Genomic DNA, 17,514 nt, shown 5'->3' on the forward strand with positions numbered 1-17,514 from the left:
CTTTTTTCTTACCAATTGAATGAATAATAAACTATATACCTAAATTTATTTTCATAGGGAAAGATAAGAATCAACTATGTCAGGAATCATGAAAGCCATTTAATTTGCTTGATTCACATTGGTTTATTAATATTAGACAATGAAATATGGTTTTATCTATTTTAAAATAGGGCTTAAGTCAATAAGACCAACTGTAGAAAAAATGGTTAAAGACCTAACAAAAGGTTGCAAATAATACTACTACTAATAAATATTAAAAATAAAATAGTAATAGTATAAACAAGTAACACATTATTTTAAGATAATTCTGCTTATGATTCTAATGTGAAGGATGTTTTTTGTGAATTTCAGTTCTACTGTTATACAGAATGACAATATAAAAATATTGATTGTAAGCTAAATCTATAAAGTACTGTAGTTCAAAATTAAGTATGCTTGTGAATGCTATTATTCCATTTAGGAACAATTTAGAATGTGTCTGTGTGTGTGTAAATAAATTAGCATATACATACTTATTTACATGCAAATATATGAAAAGGCAAATATATGGCATTTACTAGCAGGTGATCCTGGTTATATATTCCAGAACCTAGTATATTTTGCATTTTTTCCCATATTTGAAGATTTTTATATACATTAAATTATTATTTATCCATTCAAAAATATTTGTGGTAAATGTACAAATAGGACTAAAATTAATTACAACTCTTTAAAATGATGATCTGTTACTCACTGATCAGTCAAAACTACATTCTTTTTATGTTATACCCAAACACACATTTACATTTATATTTTTTCATAGGGAATTTAAAAAAGAAATTAAGAAAAAAGAATCTAAAATCTATACTTAACCTTCAAAATTAAATTTGCAGATGTAGAATTTAAAAAATGAGGAATAATTTTCTAATGCCCTAGAAATGAGAATCAAAAGAGAGAATTATATTTAGGAACTGTAAAACGATTGAAAGCACAGAAATATGCCCCAGTCAATTCTACATGAACCTGAAATGGTTCAAAAACTTTATAAGGGGAATCGCTGATCTCAGATCACTGAAAGTGATGAAAGAGCATTGGTGACTCTGTGAGTCTAGGAATTTGGTCAAAGGGACAAGGGCTAAAGGTCTGGGCATGATCAGCCTAGGAGGATGTCGCTATCGGAGAGGGTGCTTGCCTAAACTCCAGACTGAGGACTTGACTTGTGATAGCTAACTCTGCGTTGTTTGGGTAGATTTAAATTCTGACTGGAGATATTGTCCTCAGTAGATCCACCTGAAAGACTGCACAGAGAACGCGACAATTCCTCCTTCAAATGGGAGCTCTCTGAAAAGCACATGAGATTTTGTTCTGCTGGTTTAGTCCTATGAGAAGCTACCCAAGCCTGAGTGAGATCTACCAGCCTTGAACCTCTGCGATTCTAAAGCGCACCAGTCCTACAGTTAATTGGAAGAGTGATTCAAACAGTTTCAGAGGATCGGAAGAACAATGCTCAGAGGCCGATCCCTGTCGGTGACATCCCTCAGTGGGCTTCCCCAGTGGGAAGTTGAAGAACTTCCCGTGGAGGATTTACTGCTCTTTGAAGTTGCTTGGGAAGTGACCAATAAAGGTTTGTACTGGCCCTGAGGGTGGATATTTGACAGATTGCTGAACAATGTAGATTAGGAGAACGAATTAATGAAATGAATTGCCAGTGAGTTAACAGGTATTCAAACTCCTTATATAAGTTTACATTTAGCCGTGTCTATTTCAACAGTCAATAAAAACTTAGACCTGTGTTTATGTGCTGAAGGGAGAGAAAGGTAAAAGTATTCATCTTTGCCAGTGAAAGTGCATTTAAATTAAAATTTGAAATCTGTGTTATGGCAAAATAGAAATAAAAAGTTATTTACTTTTTTGGTTTTATGATTTTTTTCCAGCAGAAAACAAAATTTTGTACTTTATTTTAGGAAGAACCGTACCTGGTCAGGATGAAGTAGAAACTTTAACTGCATATATTGATAGCAATTATGTGAAATATTTCATAATGTTTCTAATAATTCAAGATCAGTTTGGGATTAAAGATTTAATTTAGCAGCTCAGAAAGCATAAGATCGAGCTCCTATTAAGAATAAAATTAATTTTTCAATAATATATACATAGAAATTATAGAATAAGAGAGGAAATCAAATTAAGAAAATTAAAACAATTTCCTAATAAGGTATAATCTCATTTATGCTGGATTAGAGAAGGCAAAATGAAGTATTAAACCTAAATGATTTTAATAAGAAAGGTATGTGTAAAACTATGAAAAAGGAATTTCTTATGGATTGATATTCTCTAGTTTAAAAGTGTGAAGACTATTGAGGGAATATTAGTAAGAAAAAGTCAGTTTTGAAGGTTGAATTCTTCAGGGTCATGGAAAACCAAGCAAAGTGATTGAAGGGTGAAAGGAACTGGTAACTTGTGGAATTCAAAGGCTCTGGAATGAAAACATGCGTCTGATACATGACTCCCTTTTGGCTAAATTGGAGCCAGCACAACCTCAGAATTATATTTGACATCTGTTCAGACATTCACTTTATGCCAATTGTTCAAAGTTCTCATGTAATGCTTTCATAAAATTCATAAAGTCAAAATTAAAAATCAATTCCGCCTATGTAGAAATGCACTGAGTGAGTGTAAGAAAACAAAGTGAGGAGGACGCAAAGAGGACAGAACCGTTATTAAGGAGAAGTGAAGCATTTTATAAATATCTGTTTTTAAATGCTCTTTTTTCCAGTCTCAGTGTTTTTAAATATGCTCCATGTTCCTGGGAACAGTGCCATCTCTGTTACACATAAATCTCAGATTGTGCCTTTAAATAAATGTTTGCTCTGCAGAGTAGGCAGGCACCCAAAAATAGTTTGTTGGTGGTAAAAACTGAAGGGATTTGTTAGCACCAGGGAACAGTTCCGAGATGTCTGCGTGAGTTCCAGCACCCGAGCAGAGAGCCCTTTCTTCTTCCCATTGTTCTCTCCATGTGGCACACCTTAAGGAACAGTCTCCCGGGGCTGGGCACACTCTGGGGCAAACTGTTGTCTGTGGATCTTGTATGCTGATGACACACATGCCGATGTCAGGGCCTGGTACAGTGCCTGGAACATAGAAATTGCTCAGAGGGATTTTTCCTTTTATTTTTTTTTAAGATTTTATTTATTTATTTTTAGACAGGGAAGGGAGGGAGGGAGAGAGAGTGAGAGAGAGAGAGACAGAGAGACAGAGAGAGAGGCAGAGAGAGAAACATCAATGTGTGGTTGCTGGGGGCTGTGGCCTGCAACCCAGGCATGTGCCCTGACTGGGAATCAAACTTGCCATGCTTTGGTTCGCAGTCCGAGCTCAATCCATCGAGCTATGCCAGCTAGGGGGATTTTTCCTTTTAAATGAAGGAATGAGTACATTTATTTTCAACCTCTATAGTGCCTTTGATACTTCTTTTCTCTCATTTCCCACACAAGAGAAAGGGGATTTTGTTGTCTTAAGAGGTGACCCACCCTGTGATTTTTCCAAGTTGATATCATCCCCAACTGATCTTTATTTTAATATCTATCACAGTTTGATTTTTAGAGGTGACTACATGAATGGACAATTACTGTGTTTACCTCTCACAATGTGTTGACACCATAGATTCTTCTTAAATTTTACTTTGAAGTTGTATCTCCCTCTGGTTCATAGCCACGATATGAGGCAGGTTAGAGATCATGAACCCAACTCCTCTGTTTTATCCATGAAATAGACATCTACAGGTACTAATGAGCAAGTACATTATAGGGTTGGGACTGGCAGTTAGGTCCCCACTGAGTCCACTTCTCTTTTTAATTACTATACAAGAGTAAAAATTCAACACCTATTGCCTAAGGAGATTTTCTATAGATGAAAGAACATAGGGCTTATAGTCAAAGATCATAGATTCCTGAGACTTTTTTAAAACTTACTGAAGATCAGTTTCTTCATAAAAGAATGAATGTAATATGCTTCAGCCATCTTATAGTGGTTTGTGGTGGCAAACAGGAAATGTGTTTATATCCAAGAAAACAAAAGATTTCTTTGAGAGGGAAAAAAATTTTAGCGCCAAAATTTTGCCAACAAACAATGAAAATGTATTAAATATGACAAATGAAAGAGTCATAGTTAAATTATTGGATGCTAATTTTCAGGCCTCAAGATAACTTTTTTCCTTGTTCATAGTACCCTTGAGTTTATTGCTTTTATTCATTCTTCCATTTATTATTCAATAGAGACCCATCAAGTGTCTATTAGATGTCAGGCACTGGGAGATGAGGAGCATAGAGTTTAACAATGCAGAATTGATCCCCAGTCTTCCAAAATCTACAGACTTGTGGGAAGACAGGCATTGAACATGCACTTACAGTCAAATGCGGTGAGTGTAAGAAAAAGCAGCAGGTGCTCAAAGACTGCATAGTGTGTGCACGTGTTTGCAGAGAGCCAGGGCTACAACCAGATTGGGGCTTGAAGCAAACCTCAATCCTTACTACAATCCTTTCCCCTGCCTAGACTTGCCCAAATCATTGTAGATGATGGATCAATTATCATATTGAAGATATTTAGGATCATTAAACAGAGTTTAATGGACCTTGTCACAAACAATGAATGTTAATATAAAATTTATTCATAAAAGGAGTATGTGGGATCATTCATTATCAGATTGACTTTGACTTTGAGTGATTCCATAAGTCAGTTTTTAAACACAAAAGCAGAAAGTGGACAAAAAGGTATGGAACAGGGTTGCGACAATCATGAGTGACACAGTAGTTTGGGGTTGAGATGTGGATGTGCAGGGGGCTATCAGTGGCATCTCAAACTACACTATACAAAACCCTCCATCTATGGAAAAACCATGCTTGGTGTACATACAGCTTTAAGAGGAGCCCTTTTCTCCCCACTTCCTTTTTATGTAGATTGCCATGTCTGAACCCCTCCTGTATGGCACATGGGGTCAACACTATGGTGTAATCAAGGTGGGGTGTGCACGTGTTCTGGCTCTAAGCACTCACCTCCTGCTGCCTGAGACTGCGGCTGCTTTGATTTCAACCACAGACCCAGGAAAGCACTGGGGGCCCAAACATTTGTTGACCATCGTCACTAGACACATTTTACTTTCTTTTTTTTACCAGCCCTGCTGCTTCAAAGAATGATGTTCTAATTGTATAATGATTACCCTGCTTCTGGAACTGCATCTTGAGACAGAAGAGTCAGAGGCTTACCCATGCATGGTGAAGTCATATGACTTACAAATTCTGTAACTTTTCAACATTTAAAAATAGTGAAGATATTCCTAATTTATATGCATATGTAAAATGCTTCCCCTTGGCTGCTGTCCACATTCCATACTGCTTTGGAATCCTGGTTTTAGCGACATCAGCAGTGTTTCTGACTTGGGGTTGGAGCTACCTCAATGATGTATTTGCCATGGGGGCTCATTGTCTATTTCTTATGAAAGGCTTGATACTTTGCCCTTATACTAAAGATAGCTCCCATGTTGTTTCAGAAAAAAATATATAGATCAATAAAATCCAAAGTACATGTTTGAAAGTGAAGAGTTAGTCCAAATGCAGTGACCTACACTTTGGTAAAACAACAACTTGTTAAAAATATGTGTTGGTGAACCTCTGGTTTAAAGCTCATACTAGAACATAGGAATGACCTTATATCTATGCTGTCACACTCACCTCCCATTAGCATGCCAAGAGAGGAGTTTCTGGTAAACAGAGTAAGAATCAATGGAAACTAGTTGGCATGTAGATATATGGGAAGGACAGAGAGAGGCTAAATTGGAGCTTGGGCATATGAAATGCAGTAAGAGCTCCCCTCCACAGAAGAGACATCTGGAGGGAGAGACTTATTTACAATCAGCCCTCAACCAATATGGGATGGACTTTTATTTTTAAATTTTACATTTTTATTCCTGATAGACTGAAAGGACATAGCCATAGTATTTATAAATACTGTATGGCTACTTGGGGACTACCTATATCAAGCCTGAAGTCCTCAAATAGGACAAGGAAGTAGCAGGTTAATTAACTATGTTTATCTTTACATATCAATTCCCAAAACTAACCATATTTTTTCAAGTAAAAAAATCCCTTCTCCCTTATGCTCTTTAGCAAATAAAAATGTGTTCTCATTTACTCAAGTGTATTTGAATTTGAAACATGTAATGCAACAAACAAGGATGTTCTAAAATCTCTGGACAAGATCTCCATAGTTGCAAATAAGAGATTTCAAGAATAGAAATATGAATAAGGCATTTGATACATGTGTGCCATCAGAACCTGATGACATATCCTCCCTGATAAGATGAAGATGAAGGAAACAAGTCAGCAGAAGGGGCAAATTATTTGAATAAAACATATATACTCATATATATATACACACACACACATACACACACATACATACACACACAAGCTATATATATATAGCTTATATATATTTAAATTTCTACTAAAATATGACACACCTTAAAGAAAAGTTCTCTTTAGTTGCTTTTGCAAACTATTTCTTTAAATTTGTTTTTCCTCAAGAAATAGTTTTTTTTTGCTTTATAAAATTTTCTGAAACTGGGGCAAATATTTAGGTGCACTTAATGTTGGCATCAGTTCCAGTAGGCTCAAGTTCACTGCTGAATGGACAGGTGAATCCTGTCTGTCCTGCCCCAGTCTAGGCACCTGCAGGAGGTGCAGCTCCTCCTGCTGCATTCGCGCTGCTGTCCTCACCACCTGCTGTCTGAGCTATGATAGAGCCCTCGTTATCAGACTGCTCAGTCAAAAAGTCTTTTCTTAAAGATGAAGTTTTTAAGGATAATAAGTTTATGTGGCTCGTATAAAAATTGTTTGCATATAATATTTACATTTTGGGAGTTACATTAGCTCTTCTGTGTTATAAATTAATGAATCCTGTTAGCATGATATAGTAGTAGTAGCATTTTTTTACTATTCCTCAAAAGGCAATTTACCAAAAAAGTATATTTTGAATGGCTCAGGCTTAAAGAAAAATTCTCAGGTGGCCATTCTACCTTTTGACCATAGATTGTGACTATCAATCAGATTTATTATTTAAAGTCTAAGCTACTGGAATAAGAAATTTAAGAGAGTAACTATCAAACCCTGTACCCTGATAAATTAAAATACCTTATAGAAAACTATAGTAAAAAATAGGAAGTTTTTTTCTCAATTAAAAAAATTTGCTCTTGGAAATGGAGTTGAAGATTGGTGCTGGGATCTGTATTAGCTTTGGGATTTCCCACATAATTTCTTGAGTTGTACCCTTGTTTATAGCTCCGAGCACAAAATATTGCTCAAGAAATTGATTCAGGCTGTTTTCATTTTCTCATGTGAGATGATCGTTTAGAGCCAGCACAAGAAATAGCCTAAGTTTACTGAAAGTCTTCTTCTTGACCCTCTCTCTTCCTCCTGCCTGATTATGTACCTCAATATTAAATGCCCATTACTTTTCATTTGCACACTATTGCTCCTATTCATGGCTTGGTTCTAACCCTTCTTTCTGCCTGAAAAAAATTCTTCCACATGATATCCACCTGCCTTATTTCTTCATCCTTTTTAGCACTTACTCAAAGATTAACTTTTTAATGAGGCTTAGTTTTTAATACTGTTGCTCCTACCTGCTCTTTTGCCTGAGCTAACTACTATTTTACTTCCATTGGACAGATGAGCTAATTGAGCCTTAGGTTAAGTGAGTTAGATTGTTTAATTTCATTTGGTTATAATTTTCTACATTATATCCTCCAGCATAATTTTCTACATGTGGACATGCTAGATCCAAAGGTATATAGATTTTCCAATAGTATATATATATATATATATATTTGGCTTTGTGTTTTAATAGTGGTGGCCACAATACCAGAGGGGAAAATGTGATATGCCATATGGAAATTTGTATTTGCATCATTGTGTTTGACATGAGAGCTGGGCCATGTGTTCCCCTTCAAAATCCATTAGCCCTTTCTTCCTGGCAGAAGTACCTTAACATGGTACCTTAGCAGGGAAGTGGCTCTTTAGCTTGGGAGACTTGCTCATGATTTCAGCAGTGGCTGTTACTTGGATACACTTTAGCCCCTTCTTGGACCGCTGCAAGAGAAGGGGTGAATGGTGACTACGTGGCTGAAGGCACATGGAGTGACAATGGCTGTTTGCCCCAACTTTGACACTTAAATGTGGATAGAGCATTAAACCAAGTATGCTTCATTCCAATGGTCCCTTCAGACTCCTTTGAAATGTTGGTACTGCTCTGCTGCTGTGAACCTGCTACTCTCTGACTGCACCCAGAAGGGGCTTTAAAATATGCATGAATTGAACACTCAACTGTTTGTTAGTGTCCTTTAAAACAGTTCCCTTAGAAAGTTAAATAAACCCTCATGCTTGATAGATCCGAAATACTTACTTAAAAATGGGAACTCACTTCCACACCTTTATCACTTAAAATGAATTATTAACCTGAATGATAACAAAACATTTCTTTTTAACAGTTGGTGGCATCTATACTGTGATTCAGACAAAGGCCAGAGTAACAGCAGATGAATGGGGAGACAATTATTTCCTGATTGGTCCCTATTTTGAGCAAAATATGAAGACTCAGGTGGAACAGTGTGAACCTGCTAATGAGGCTGTTAGAAGAGCAGTGGACACAATGAACAAACATGGCTGCCAGGTAAAGGCACCTGACTGACACTTCATTTGACAAGTCTTAGCAAACTGGGATGGAAAATCAGGCCATTTACATTAACTCACAAGAGAAAACCATTCATCTACTAAGCAAAAAGGAGCAGGTTTGTGAGAAAGATGATGAACTTGATTTAAAATAAGTACATTTTTGAGGCATCTTGCAAAGATCCTAGGAAAATATCTAATAGTATAATAGGTTTGGAGCTCAGTAGAAGGCATAAGGTAAATATATTTCTGGGGAAGTCATTTGTATCTAAATTGTGGTTGATATAACTGGTGTTGATAGCATTATTCAGTGGAAGTTTATGGACTAAGAGCAAAAGTTTTGAGCCAAACCTTGGGATGTCAAGGTTAGAGCATGTACACTAATAGAAATCAGAGATGGCAGAAGTAGAAGCACAGATAGTGATGTAGAAGAAAGGATGTACAAATCCTAATCCTCAAAACCTAGGAAAATGTTACCTTATATAGCATAAGGGCTTTGTGATGTGATTTTGTTAAGGGTCTTGAGATGAGGAAATTTCCTTGGATTATCTGGGTGGGCCAATGTAATCACAAGCATCCTTATAAGAGGAGGCAGTAGAATCAGAATTGAAGGGGAGATGTGACAATGGACACAGAAGTTGGCACAATGAGCTTTGAAGGTGGAAGAAGAGACCGTGAACCAAGGAATGCAAGTGATCTCTAGAAGCTGAAAAAGACCAGAAAATAGATTCTATTTTAGAGACTACAGATGGAATGAAAGTCTGCTAACATGTTAATTTTAACCCATAAAACCGATTTCACACTACAACCCCCAAACTTGTAACATAATTAATTTATGTTGTTTTAAACCACTAGGTTTCTTTTTAAAAAAGATATTTTATTTATTTGTTTTTTAAAGAGAAGAAGAGAAACATCAATGTGTGGTTGTCTTTCGTGCACCCCCTACTGGGGACCTGGCCTGTGACCAGGCGTGTGCCCTGACTGGGAACCCAACCAACAACCCTTTGGTTCACAGGCCCATGCCAAATCCACTGAGCTACACCAGCCAGGGCTTAAGCTACTAGGTTTCTGATGATTTTTGCCATCACAACAGAAATAGTGATGTTAAAACAAGGGAGAAGTGAGTTTCACTTGTGAAAGAGGAACTAAATCAGCCAAAGATTGAACCAGGGTCATTTTGGTTTAGCAACATTAAGGTCATTTGTGGTAACCTTGTTAAATATAGTTTCAAAGGAAGGAGCGGTTAAATCAGATTGCAGTGGGTTAAGGAATGAATGAATGGTGAATAAAGTATATATATTGTGGTTATGAGTTTTTCTTTTTTTTAAGATTTTATTTATTTATTTTTAGAGAGGGGAAGGGAGGGAGAAAGAGAGAAACATCAATGTGTGGTTGCCTCTCACGTGGCCCCCACTGGGGCCATGGCCTGCAACCCAGGCATGTGCCCTGACCTGGAATCGAACCTGCGATGCTTTGGTTTGCAGCCCACGCTCAAACCACTGAGCTACGCCAGCCAGGGCAAGTTTTCTATGAAAAGGAATGATACATTAAATATTTTCAGAGTGACATGGTTTTGAGAATTAGTGTTTTGTTAAATGTGAGACCTGAGAATATTTATATGCCAAAAAGCAGTATCTAGTACACAGGGAGAAGGTGAAAGTTCAAAAGAAATGGACAATTGAAGAAAGTGAGGTCACTGAGAGTGGGAGTGGGAGGATCATTCCTCCCTGCTTTCACTTACACAGGGAGTACAGGATGAATGCAAATAGAGGTGAGTTAATGCAGAATTCAGTATGTTCTCATTTGGTGTTTTTTGATGATCTTACTGAAGCAGGAGTTAAAGGTCATCTTAGGAAAGTTAGAAGGCAAGTGTTAAAATAAAAGAACTTGAAGGAAGAAGTTCTAAAAAAGCATTTAACCAATAGATAAAGGATTCCTGGACCCTTTTGATGTATTATCCTGACTTTTTGGTGTCACAAATATACACTGCTGTGACTTTCCACAGCAGCAATCAGCAGCCTGAGTGAAAGTGCAGAAAGTTTCACAGGTGAAGAGTCAGCATTGTTTAATTTCAGTATTTGGGCAATGGGGCAAATTAATGAAAGTCTTGGAGGTAATTGTGCAATTGACTGAATTAATGGTTGAACTGATGGACAGTCAGTTTGAAGAATGTAATAGGATTAGACTTTGAGCTGCTATGCTAGATTACACAAGATAATGTATTTTAGGAAATATATTTAAGATTTCTGGCAGCCACCATATTGGGAAACACTTTGAGTCACATTTTTTTAATAGTAGGAATAAGAGAAATCATACATATTTATCAACAGAAAAAAAAACCTTTTTCTGGCAGGAAATACTTGAAGTCCTGTTGCATAAAGGAAAATAAGTGACAGTAGAAATTATATGCAGTTACAAGTTGTTAAAGATACAGAACAGTTCATCTTATGACTATCATAAAACATATACTGTGATATTAAATCATAAAACTATGAGCTCAAGATCATAGGATCAATGACATGATCTAGATGCTTTTTTTAAATGACCACATTTAATAAAAAGTAAAAACTTGGAGATTTTAGGTGAGTGGATGCAAGCCCATTCCATATTCAGGCTCCAGTGTCAGATATTGGAGGTATCAGATATTTGTGTATCACTATGGTTTTCTGTGTAACATATGTAGTTTGCTATTGAGTTCTAAATACAGCTTACATCTTCTGAGCACAAATACCTTTCCTCCCTTCCATTACCCAGCATGACCACGTGACTCTGTGTTCTTTGTACGGCAGGTACATTTTGGAAGATGGCTGATTGAAGGGAGTCCTTACGTGGTGCTCTTTGACATAGGGTCTTCGGCTTGGAATTTGGACAGGTGGAAGGGTGACCTCTGGGAAGCATGCAGTGTCGGCATCCCTTATCACGACCGAGAAGCCAATGATATGCTGATATTTGGATCTTTAACTGCCTGGTTCTTAAAAGAGGTACAGTTTGCTGTACAGTCAGACAACAGAGGAGTAGCACAATTGAATTCTGGGCCCAGCATTGCCAGGCAATGATCCCATGATCTTTAGATTAAGTGAATTTTGAGATGATGCCATTACTGATTGTCCTAGTGCATTTCTGAAACAATGTTCAGCGTTCCTCAAACTAAATACCAACCTTTAGAAAGGGTAATATTAATGCTTATTAATATTTATATTATGTCAGGTTTAAAACCAATGATGTGTATAAAAATCCACTTATATTGCCTGCTACATAAATGGTAAACAATATATATGCCAGAAAAAATAGTATACATCATGCACTGTGTATATGAATTCTAGAACCAAGGGAATAGAAAATAGCTTGCAATATTTGGCTTCTTTACATATGAGTACTTGTGTAACTACAGTGACTTTTAGATGTTTTCATCACTAGCTTGGGGCTGGAGCAATCCCAGTAGGTGCCAAGGAATCCGTAGCAGTGAAATATCCCATAGGTGAAATATTTTTAAAAGAATATTAAAAACTGGTCTTTTTTAAACAAGCCAAGCCTACACTCTCCTAAGTCCTCAAAGCATGGCAGTAAGAGCCTTAGCCTTCTTTGTAGCACCTCAAGATGATGATGCCTAACCTAAAATTAGATGGTAAAGATAGAGCACCCCTAGCAAAGTGGGGGTGTGGTCTAAGGACAAGTCCCAGAACAACTGTATGCTGGGAGTGTGCTCCCTTCAGCCAGTCTTTCTTACTGATAAAGTCCTATTCCAGTAGCTATGATGGGGTGCCTTGAAGCAAAGGAGAGGATGCAGAAGCCAGCCTATTGCTTTGTGTGGATGACAGAATAGGAGAAGGGTGAGAGTACCAGTGGATCTGGTCTAATGGCAAGCATGAACTCTTGTCCTAGCATCTGTTAGTGTCAACAACTCTTTCTCTGCAAACTGCCTCCCTGAGGCTCATGCCAGCCTTCCATGGTGCATGTGTGCATGTGTGTGAATGCCTGAGGACACCCCTTCGGTGGAAGGGAATAGAGCAGAGAGAAGCAGGAAAATAAGAACTCCAACTTCCCCTAAAGGAAAGCAGTTCCAGAAACCTATTGTCTTTGGTCTAAAGGGAAAACAAAGACACTGAAAAAACTTCACGGGTCTTCTGGAGCCAGCCCTGTTTCTGCAGCACTGTTGACCTGCGCAACTGCTCATAGCTGTGAAGAACTTTCCAAAGAGCAGACACTTTAAAACACAGAGGATTTGGCCTAAGTCAGTAGTTTTCAAAGGGCATTTCTCAGACCATCAGTAGCAGGCTCACTTGTAAACTTGTAAGAAATGCAAATTCTTGCCTCCCTGCCCAGAACCATTGAATTAAATTACCTGGGAATGGGCCCCAGATGTCAATGCTTAACAAGCCCTCCAGGTGACCTGATGTACACTAAGTGTGAGGACTGCTCACACTTGTGAATATGCCACTGAATCCTATAAAACACACTGGCTAAATCTAAATGTTTCATATTTAGATCCTTTTAAATTGTGCTAAAATTTACAGGCATAGTAACTTTCCTTCTGCTGTGGGCCATGGGCAAGATCGAGCTTCACTAACTTTTCTAAACGCTTCTTTTCCGATGTAGGTGACAGACCATGCAGAAGGTAAACATGTCATTGCCCAATTCCACGAATGGCAGGCTGGAACTGGACTGATTCTTTCTCGAGCCCGGAAACTTCCTATTGCTACAATTTTTACTACTCATGCCACACTGCTTGGGCGGTATCTCTGTGCAGCAAACATTGATTTTTATAACCATCTTGATAAGGTAAATGGTCCTACCACCTTCTCCCTCACCACCGTTTTCCCTGATCATTGAAGCTGAAGGATGAGAAGTATTGATCTTGACATTTCATCTGCCAGCCACATGGCAGAAATGCCCTTTCAACTAATCAGTATTCATGACAAAGGCGCACCTGGGTGACAGGTTGCTCAGAGAGCTTAACTTTGTTCAGAGTGCAGTGGAGTAGAGCAGTGAGAGACTATGTGTGTCTACTTTGGGACAATAGATCCAAGATCCAAAGTGCCATGGTGGGGGGTGGGGGGTGGTGAGAAAGCTCTGTGACACAAGGTGGGGCTCCTGTCTACCCCGGAGCACGGGAGTTACTGTGAGGATCCTGAATCCACACACAGTTCTGAGTGGCAAGTAGAGAACTGTGATCCTAGACATACAGCTTGTGCCATGAGCCTTGCCTCCTTTATCCCAGTGTATGAATGGTCAGGTTTCTCCTGTGACCCTGCCACGTGTAAGTGGAGTTTTTGTTGGGGTCAAATAAGACAGAAGTTGTTCAAAAGAAGGATGTGTGTCCTTGACAACCAAACAATTATGTCTGCTTATTGAGAAGACTGCCCGATTTGATGACCCAAAGTCATTCAGCTTTGACTTCTTCCTTCTATTTTTCACCAATTAAATCAGATTAAAGTATGGCTTTTATATCACATGTCAATAATATCAACAAAGCATGCGCATACCATAAAGTCAGGCATTTTGCAGATTTGGTATCTACCTTGCCAATCAAATCAATTTACCATTTTAGGTTTCTGTTTTACTATTGGGAACATTAGGAAATTGGAAAGTTGATTTCTAAAGACTTCCCAGTTTAAAAAAGGGCTAGGACTCTATGAAACAGGATGTGTGGTTTGCGTGTGTGTAACACACACATTATATTCAGATAACAGCTGTAAAAGTTATCCCACTGCCTCAAAGGCACTTTGACACTGAATGCAGGAACAATTTTTCTGACTCACTAACATTTGCAAGGCAATGAAGGGTCCTGATAAGAGCTGACCTATGAAAAGGTCAGCTATCGTAAAGGAACATTGTAAACATAAGATGTACATTTAAAATACAGTCACCAAGGGATTCAGAAAGTCAGGAGACCAGGGAAATTTCCCAGTGCCATATGATATCGCAGTAGACTAATAAGGGCAAACCAGTGATCTGTGATAAGCTCAAAAATCACGTTTCCTGGAGAAGAGCAGACTTTGATTTTTGTGAAACAAAAAATATTAGAGGCAATATCAAATATTTTACTGCAGAGTACTTAGAGCATTATATAATAATTAATAAAAGCAATGAATAATATGTATCAGCTATTATTTACTTTTCATGAATAAATGCATGGTAGTATTCAGTTATTATATATTACAACTTCATCCTCTTGAAAAAGGTCAGCTTTTATATCAGACAGTCATCAAATAGGATTATATATCTCCCCAGCTTAAAGCCCCTCACTGGTTGAAATACATAAGCATAGTCAGACCCCAGCCCATTGTTCTAAGAAAATATCCTGCCCAGCAGAGTGACTAGTAAATAACAAGTAGTCAAGAACTAGATTTTGAGTTAAATTCATAATCATTTCTTACAGAAAAAATACCTATAATTATTTTCCATAGTGGACCCTCTCCCCAGGCTCACACTGGGTTTAGAATGTGAGTAATACATAAAAACATCAAATTAAACACATGAAAAGTTTTTAAAAGTTCAACCTAAGAAATGAGTCATCATTTAGTCTTTGATACAACACCCAAGATGCGTCTCCATAAGTTCTGGCTCAGGCAAATAAACATGGAGTGGGGGTGGGGAAATGAGAATAAAAATAAAAGTATTTAACTTCTATAAAAGCAGAAAGGTAGAACTATTTTACTCGAATAATAATTGCTAAGTAAAAACATTTTTGTTGTTAACCAATTCACAAAGACCTTGAAATTGGTTTCAGTTTTTAGTTAAGTTTATTAACTAAAATGGGATTTCAACCATTTTTTAGCCACCATCTGAATTTCTGAAATTCTCCAAGATGTTTCCAAATTTTTTCTTATTAGATAACTAATAGTTTTTTTTTAAAGTTTTGTTAGGTTTGGGGCCTCTCTTTTCTTAACAGCAACAGAATTTCCCTGACGGAAATGTGAGGACGGTGCTCTTGGGATTAGAAGTCTGTGCAGGCAGCCATAGACAGCTGTTTGGCAGATTTTAATTCTTTCCTCTGACCAGGTTTTGAATGCATCAGCTTCAACTACAGAGTTACCCTCTGCTGTTGCTGGACTGTTTTTTAGTGGCTAATACACACTTGACTTCATTCTTTGTTCTTTTATACATTACCCAGAATTCAACAACAAAGCTGTGCAGTACAGAAGGGCAGCTCAGCTGTTGGAAGAACCAGGCCCACATGTTTTAGATGCTGCAATTGTCAGACAGAGATTTTAATGTACTATTGTGAATGTGGGGAAAAGTAGACAACATGTGTAAACAGGCAGTGTTGCTGTGAAGCCACAGGTGTCACTAGGCATAACACAGGCCTAAAAGGTAAGGGACCCCATGAAACCAGGAACGACAGAAATATGCACAAGTGACTGTCTTCACCAAGACCTGCGTCTTTGTATACTTGGTTTACTCACTTAGAAAACTTTTCTTCCCACCTCTACATGTCTAAATATTAAATGCTATCCCACATATGAAATCATATTACTCTCAATAGTAGCAATAAATGATAACAATAGCTAAAGAGCACTTTCTATGTGCCAGGCACTTTTGTACATATTTGACAAGCATTACCTCATTTTCTCTTTGCAAAAAGCTCAATGAGATAAGAAAGATTTCACACTTATATCCAGAGTTATTTTTCTTAACATAGGCTGTGTCTTCACCATATCACTATGCAAGTCCATTCAGTCTTTCCATTGTATACAGGACAAAGGCTAAATTCCTAGCCTTATTGTCAGGGAATTCTGGGGTCTGGCCCTATTATATCCTACCAGCATATTGACTTACTATGTCTCTTACATTCTACACCCAAAGCCATCCTCACATCAGACATTTTGGCATTTTCTGCACATGCCATAAGATTTTATATATAACATCTGGTTGACCAAAAAGTCCATCTTTTTTCCACAAAGTAAAAGATGCATTTTTTCATTTTCACTAATAATTTTATTGATTTGGATATTTTGAGTACTTTGGCTATCTCCCACATCTACATTGATTGTTCTCAATTAATGTCTCAATTTGATTGCTAACAACTTCAACCAACCATGGAACATTATCCAACAAGAAATCTCCAGCAGAAACTTTGCAAACCACTTTTGACATGCTTGATTAGTCACAGCACCTTCTCTATACATTGCACAAATCATTTCTGTGTTTTAGTTGCATTTTTACCTTTCTCAAAATAATAAAGCATAATATGCTGAAAATGTTGCTTACTTTCTTTCATCTTCAATATTAAAATGACTACACAAAAATTCACAAATTTTGATAATTTTTTAAATGCATGCTGATGACAGCCATTAGAACACAACCTCACAAAATTGTTTTGAATGAAGTTAAAGACAACTAACAGCTACTAGAGACATCTTACAGAAAAAAAACAAATGAACTTTTTGGCCAACCCAATACTTATTCTTTAGGGTAACTAATTTTCAGCCTAAAATAAACTTTCTTCAAATCAAACTTTCATGTCCAAGTCCAAATACCATTTTAGTTATCTAATTAGCCCAGAGATATAAAGATGAACAACTCATGGTTCTCTTGTAATAGTATGAGATCATTTTCCCTCTCCTGTTCTGATTTTATACCTTATTGGCACTTCTTCATTTCTGCCTAATTTTTACCCATTTTCTCACTAATTTATAAGCTCTTTGAAGGTAAGAGAAACATATGAATTACTCAAATAATGGTTGAATGAGAGAATTGGTTGAATAAATGCAACCAGCCAAATAAAGCTTTGAAGAAAAACTTGTACTGATCTAGGGATACCTCATAGAGACCTCATTCAAACATTATCAGAGAGATAGTTCCAAACATTACA

General features: G+C 37.3%; 1 protein-coding gene across 1 annotated transcript in view; it reads left to right on the forward strand.

The window, feature by feature from the left end:
- The first annotated feature begins 1,120 nt into the window (after nt 1–1,120).
- GYS2 (glycogen synthase 2) overlaps nt 1,121–17,514 on the forward strand; it is a 43,521-nt gene continuing 27,127 nt past the window's right edge. The window contains exons 1-4 of the mRNA XM_045829489.1: nt 1,121–1,603; nt 8,519–8,700; nt 11,489–11,680; nt 13,296–13,478. Of these exons, the coding sequence (XP_045685445.1) occupies nt 1,483–1,603; nt 8,519–8,700; nt 11,489–11,680; nt 13,296–13,478 (678 nt within the window). The 5' untranslated portion in view covers nt 1,121–1,482. The remainder of the gene's footprint in view (nt 1,604–8,518; nt 8,701–11,488; nt 11,681–13,295; nt 13,479–17,514) is intronic.

This window comes from Phyllostomus hastatus, unplaced genomic scaffold (genome assembly GCF_019186645.2).
Source record: "Phyllostomus hastatus isolate PE091 unplaced genomic scaffold, TTU_PhHast_1.1 phas_scaffold_93, whole genome shotgun sequence".
In the NCBI taxonomy this organism is placed as follows: Eukaryota; Metazoa; Chordata; class Mammalia; order Chiroptera; family Phyllostomidae; genus Phyllostomus; species Phyllostomus hastatus.